Raw genomic sequence first — 6,693 nt, 5'->3', positions numbered from 1 at the left:
AGGGAAAGCCAGTCATCTCCACCCCATCCCACCTCCTGCCCGCCTCCGCGCGAATGAGCAGTGCCCGGCTTAACCTGGGCCGACCTTGGGCCCATGTGCAGTGTCCGCATGCCTCGTGTTCGTCTGTCCAAATGTCCGTTTGCGTCGTCCCACTAATGTGAATTTCAGCATCAAGTGTGGTGTTTGTTTTTTATTTTTGTCTTTGTCTCCGTGCCGTTGCTGTCCTTGTCCTTCAATAAGGTTGACTGCATTCAGCCAGTGCCAAAAGAGGAGCCCAGTCTCGCTACCAAATTCCAGTCCATCGGGGTTCAGGTAGAGGACGACTGGCGGTAAGTCGTATGGAGGTGGTGGCTGCTTCTCCCCTCTCCTCTTCCTCCCTCTGCTCTCACCTCCCCTGTGCCTTCTCCTCCTGCTCTCCCTAACCCACTTCTCCTTGCTGAATTTCTAATAACCAAGTTGGGTTTGGGTGTGGGCTGTGGCCCAGGAATGGGAGGCCGGGCAGGCAGGTGGGTGGGTAAATGAGCAGTTGCTCTGTGAGATGAATCAGCCCACAGGGGGCCACAGCTGGGCTGACACGTGAGCTACCCCAATGTTGGTGGTCTTCCTGGCCCCACTGCAGCAAACAGACAACCTTATGACCTTGTCCTTGTGTGTGTATGCGTGTGGGCGTGGGCGGGGCCAGGGCTGAGCAGAGAATGAGACGGGGGCTGTGGGACCCGCTTCAGGCGCATGGTGAGCAGATGATGCATCCGTTTCTCTGTCTCCCGTGTGTCCGGGTTGGGGTGGCCTCTGATCTCTGGCTCTCTTGGTGACTCTTATCTCTTCCTGTCCCCACCCCACTCCACCCCCCACCCACAGAAGCAGCGTCCCCTCTCACAGCATGTCCTCCCGACGGGACACCGACTCAGATACCCAGGATGCCAATGACTCGAGCTGTAAGTCATCTGAAAGAAGCCTCCCAGACTGTACCCCACACCCCAACTCAAACTCCATCAGCATTGATGCCGGCCCTCGGCAGGCCCCCAAGATTGCCCAGATCAAGCGCAACCTCTCCTATGGAGACAACAGCGACCCTGCCCTAGAGGCATCGTCACTGCCCCCACCGGACCCCTGGCTTGAGACTTCCTCCAGCTCCCCCGCAGAGCCAACACAGTCAGGGACCTGCCGCCGAGATGGCTACTGGTTCTTGAAGCTACTGCAGGCAGAAACAGAGCGGCTGGAAGGCTGGTGCTGTCAGATGGACAAGGAGACCAAAGAGAACAACCTCTCTGAAGAAGGTAGGTGCTACAAGGACATTGTCCTGGGTGAGGGGAGAAGGGATGGACACTAGTTCTCCAGCTTCTGACCAGACGGCCTCAAGCCTCCTAGTGGGAAGGGTCCTTCAGGTTCTCTTCCTGCATCAGCTGTGAACTTATCTCTTATTTTTTTCCCCCCATCTATCCATCTACCTAGCCAAATCTTTTTCCAGAGAAGACTTGTGGCCATAGCTGCCAGTTGAGTAGGCTGTGGGGTCAGTCACACCTGGGTTTGAATCCTAGCTCTTTCCTTACTAGGGAAGTGACCTTGTTCAGGTTACTCTGAGCCTGTTTCCTTATGTTATGTAGAGCTAATCCTACTCTCTAGCTGCATAAGCAAGCACATTGTGAGGATTGAATGTGGCAATCAAGTAAAGGACCCAACAAAGTGCTACGGTACCATAATTATGCCTTCAGCAGCTCTGTATGGAGCACCTAGCACAAAGGATCTGTGGGCCTCAACAGGGTTCAAGGAACTATGAATCGGTGAGACAGAAGTCATCCACTTTTCCACTTATGTTTCTATCTATACCATGCCTATTTCTAAATATTCCCCCGAGAAATTAGTTCAAGAAAACTAGAAATATGTAGGGAGCCTAAATTCTCAGGTGGTTAATATATAGGAGAGTGGTGATTTGGAGGCAGGCTCCTGTGGGAAGCTCCAGGCCACAGTGCCAGGAACCACACCTGTATTGGCCTGGTTCAGCCAAGGATGCAGTCTTCAGCCAGCCCCTTGCACAGAAAGTCCAAGAAGACCAGGTCTGCAAAGTATCCAGAGGGTCAGAGCCAGCATCTCACTGACCCCTGATGGGATGGGGCCTGAAGAAGCACCCTCTGATGACTCAAAGAGTGCTTCAGAGTCACTGTTTTCACTGTCCTCTAGGCCAGTTCCTATCTTTTTTTTTTTTAACTAAAGCATTAGAATTCTTAGTTGTTTGTATTGATTTTTAGAAAGAGAGGTAGGGAGATAGAGCTAGAAACATCGATGAGTGAGAAACATCGATCAGCTGCCTCCTGCACACCCCCCACTGGAGATGTGCCCACAACCCAGGTACATGCCCTTGACCAGAATCGAACCTGGGACCCTTCAGTCCACAGGCCGACACTCTATTCACTGAGCCACACCAGTTAGGGCAGCATCTTTGATTCTTAAGAACACCTTCTGTATTCCAAAAGCATAGAGATTTTTTTCATGGTTTCAAAGTTTGTTTTTTGTTGTTGTTGTTTTCTATTGACTTCAGAGAGAGGGAGAGGAAAAGAGAGATAAAAACATCAATGATGAGAGAGAATCATTGATCAGCTACCTCTTGCACGCTCCCTACAGGAAATTGAGCCCACAACTTGGGCATGTGCCCTAAGAATCAAACTGTGTCCTCCTGGTTTTTAAGTCAACACTCAACAGAGTCACACTGGCCAGGCCAAAGTTTGGGGTTTTATTTATTTATTTCTATGTAGGTCTTTAATCCATCTGCAATTTGTATGTGTGCATTCTAGGATCTCATTTTATTTTTTTCATATGGAAAGCCAGCTGTCACCACACTAGTTATTGAAGTCTTTACTTTTCTCACTGGTTAGTAATGCTAGGTCAGTCACAACCTCTGCCAGAGTTTAACATATGCAGGCATGTGTTTCTGGGCTCCATTCTGCTCCTCTGCTCTTTTATCCTTTTCTGTGTTAATACAACTACAGTTACCATAGCTTTGTAACATGACTTGGTATCTAGTAAGGTGAATCCTCCTTCCTTATTCTTTTTGTCCAAAAAAGAAAACTTAAATTACATCTTCACTCATCTAAGACTAATTTTAGAATTAGTATGTCAAGTTCCTCAGAAAAATTTGATTAATATCTCAATGAAAGTCTTAATATATTTTATTAGGTTTATTCCTTAATACTTTTAGTTTTTGTTTTGATAGTAAAATGAAATTTTTTAAATCTTCATCCACAGATATGCTTTTTTATTGATTTTTTTAGAGGGAGAGGTGGGGGTGGGAAACATTGATAAGTTACCTCCCACACCCCAACCAAGGATCAAACCCACAACCTAGATATGAGCCCTGATCGGGAATGGAAACTGCAACCTTTCAGTGCACAGGCTGACAGCCAACAGGGTGCTGCCAGGGCTCATTCTATATAATAAAAGCCGAATATGCAAGTTCTCCCCTCGGGCAGTGGCTCGACCAGGAGTTCAACCAGGAGACGGAGAGTTGGACCGCTCACTATGATGTACGCTGACTACCAGAAGGTGGGGTGGAATATGGCGGGTGTCAGCGGTACTGGCAGTGGGCAGCAGTGGAGGCACTGCCAGTCCCGATGGGCCCCAAGGAAATCGGGACTGCAGCAGGATGGTGGAGCCGGTGAGTGGGCGGCGCCAGGCCAAGGCGGGTACGAGCGGGGCCCAATCACCTGGCCCATCACCTCACAGGTGGCGACCAGCAGCAGCTGTGGGGGGCGGAGCCACCGCCCAGCTCCCAGGTGCTGAGGGAGCTGGGCAGGGGGCCCTGCCACAATTGATTGCCCGCAGGCGGGATGGTGGAACAGGTGAGGGGGCAGTGCCAGGCCAAGGTGGGATGCCAGGCAGGGCTGCAGAGCTGGGAGGCTGGGGGCGTGAGCTGGGGCCCGATCTCCACAGGCCACCCTGAGGGACCCCACCCGTGCACAAATTCGTGTACTAGGCCTCTAGTTTTTAAATATTTATGTATTCCAATTTGTTATTGCTAGTAGATAGAAATGATGTTTGATCCCTGTACGTTGATCTTGTGTCAAGCAGCTTTGAATAATTCTCAGTTCTCTTGGATTCACATCATAAACGATCATAGTGTTTGTTAAAATGGCAATTTTGTGGGTCTCTAATCTTACTGTGTCTCATGCATAGCTTGTCTAACTGCAAGAACTTAAGAACATTGTGAAATAGTAGGGAGAAGTAGCTTCTCTCCTCTGGTCCTAACCTTCATTAATTGAGCAGTTTACTGAATACCTACGATCTGCCAGGCACTGTTCTAGTTTTTGGTGTTTAGTAGTGAACAAAATAAAGTACTGCCCTCATGGAGCTTGCATGGGCGAAGCAGTGTTGCTGTTTCATTTAGGGAGGTCGGAGACAGGCCTCCCTGGTAAGGTGATTGCAGCAGAAACCTGAAGGGGAAGAGGTCTTAGAGATCTGAAGATCAGATGTAATTGCAGGGGCAGAGAATCCTATTGTGGGCAAATGATGGACATGTTCCAGGCCTAGGGAAGGTGGCCAGTGTGGCTGCAGCAGTGAGCAGGAGTGACTGGTGAGGTGGAAAAAGGCAATTAGAACCCAACTGAATGAGGGTTTTAAAAGGTCAACTGTGTGCTGCTGGTGCTGAGGGGCATCACTGCAGAGTGAGAAAGTGGGAGGAGGCTTAGGAGAAATCTATGTGAGGAGAAATCTGAAATGGTCCTCCGAAGAGTGCAGGGGCACTGAGGGAAGGTTGCAGAGGGAGAACTGGAGTGGGGCAGGGTTAAAACTGGAAAGGTTCATCTTTCCTTCTTTCCCTTTGACTGCTTTTTAAGAGTTCCTCTTTGTCTTTGGTTTTACTGTAAATAAGTGTGGATTTGCTTTGAATTCATTTGAATTTCAGACTCTGAGGACTGGTGTCAGCCATTTCTGGAAAATCCTAAATCATGATCTCTTTGAATATTTTTCTTCCATTCTCTCTATTCTCTTTTTTTAGAATGCTGATATTCTCCCTCTCTCTTCCAGGCCTCTCAATTACTTTCTTCATTATAGTTTCTCTTTAATACATGTAACTTTTATTTCTTAAAAAATAAGGTACCCCGCCCTAACCAGTTTGGCTGTGTGGATAGAGCATCGGCCTGCAGACTAAAGGGCCCCAGGTTCGATTCCGGTCAAGGGGCATGTACCTTGGTTGCAGGCACATCCCCAGTAGGGAGTGTGCAGGAAGCAGCTGATCGATGTTTCTCTCATCAATGTTTCTAACTCTCTATCCTTTCCTCTCTGTAAAAAAATCAATAAAATATACATATTTTTAAAAATAAGGAACCCAAATGCAGTCTTATGGTTAGGAATTCAAGACTTTTTTTTGTATTCCCACTCTACTTTAGACCAAGCCCGGCACATCCTGCTATCTCCGGCAAGGGGGAGGGATACTCATTTTATTTTCAGCAGCTTAGCTATTCATTTAATCAAGCAGTTTGAGTGTTTTGCATTGTTTACCTTGGCCTATCTGGTTTTCAGCAGGGTTTATTCATGTGCTGCTTGTAGCGTAGCCCTTGTTTCTGTGATGACCTAGTTCCAGAGCTCACGTTTTATCTCTTTCTATTGTCTTGCATCTGTTGGGAGCACCCCAATCTCTACTTTGAACTACTATTTTCACATACATAGAACTAAATGTCATATTTTTCATCTACTCCCTGGCAACAATTTTCTGGTGAATGTTCATTTGCCACTTGCTGTTCCTATAATACCTCTGTTTAGCTCTTGTGTTGGTTCCTCTTGTCATTAGCTCATTATGGGAGGGCTGCTTACCATGCAAAGACCTCCCCTGCCTGGGTGCTGAACCAGGTTCAGGAAAGCCCTGCTACAGTCCACATCCCCTTTCATTTTAAATAAGAGATTATTGGCCTCTCCTCTCAAGGTGTGCTACTTTGGAGAACTCAGAACTGTCACTGATATCTGAGACCTTCAACCTCAAGACCTGTCCCTGTGTGGCTACCAGTGCATGGTCATGTGGCAGCAGTTCACATTGTGCTCCAGGTTCTATCTGATACGATTTGCATTTCCACTTCTTGTTTACTCTGTTTTGCTTTTCAGGGATTTCTGAGATGAATGGGAGGTAGTATTTCTTTAGACCACCACTTTAAAAGATCAACCTGTACTCCTGGCTAACTCTTCTTTTGGGAGTCTGTTTGCTTATATCTTATTTAAAACTTTTACATTTATGTTCATAATGAAAGTGATCGGTTCTTGGCATGTCCTATCTGCTGTCAGGGCTCCTGAAATTAGTTGTGTCATTTTCTATCTTTACTTACTCTTTGGAAGAGTTTGAATATAAGACGGGGATTATCTGTTCCTTGAAGGTTTTGTAAAACCTCATCTGTAGCCCTAGCCAGTTTGGCTCAGTGGATAGAGCGTCAGACTACAGACTAAAGGGTCCCAGGTTCGATACCGGTCAAGGGCACGTTCCTGAGTTGCAGGCTCAATCCCCAGTAGGGGGCGTGCAGGAGGGAGCCGATCAATGATTCTCTCTCATCATTGTTTCTATCTCTCCCTCTCCCTTCCTCTCTGAAATCAATAAAAATATATTTTTAAAAAACAACAAAAACCTCATCTGTAAAACTATATAGGCCTGGTTTCTTTTTCTGGAAAGATTAAGTTCCGCTTCACTGTTTGTGTTTTTTTGCTTCACTTTTTATTTAT

At 47.1% G+C, this 6,693-nt stretch overlaps 1 protein-coding gene across 7 annotated transcripts in view; it reads left to right on the top strand.

Moving 5' to 3' along the window:
- The window catches only part of DLGAP4 (discs large homolog associated protein 4), a 118,595-nt gene that overhangs the window by 107,063 nt on the left and 4,839 nt on the right, over positions 1-6,693 (top strand). For 4 of the 7 annotated variants that reach the window (XM_006764524.2, XM_006764527.2, XM_015564449.1 and 1 more), the window contains 2 exons: positions 241-329; positions 859-1,277. In XM_006764524.2, the coding sequence (XP_006764587.1) occupies positions 241-329; positions 859-1,277 (508 nt within the window). The remainder of the gene's footprint in view (positions 1-240; positions 330-858; positions 1,278-6,693) is intronic. The other 3 variants (XM_006764526.2, XM_015564451.1, XM_006764528.2) reach the window with 1 other exon arrangement.

This window comes from Myotis davidii, unplaced genomic scaffold, assembly GCF_000327345.1.
Source record: "Myotis davidii unplaced genomic scaffold, ASM32734v1 scaffold38, whole genome shotgun sequence".
Lineage (NCBI taxonomy): Eukaryota > Metazoa > Chordata > Mammalia > Chiroptera > Vespertilionidae > Myotis > Myotis davidii.
The sequence above is the reverse complement of the archived record's forward strand: the minus strand, read 5'-3'. Positions and strand labels throughout refer to the sequence as shown.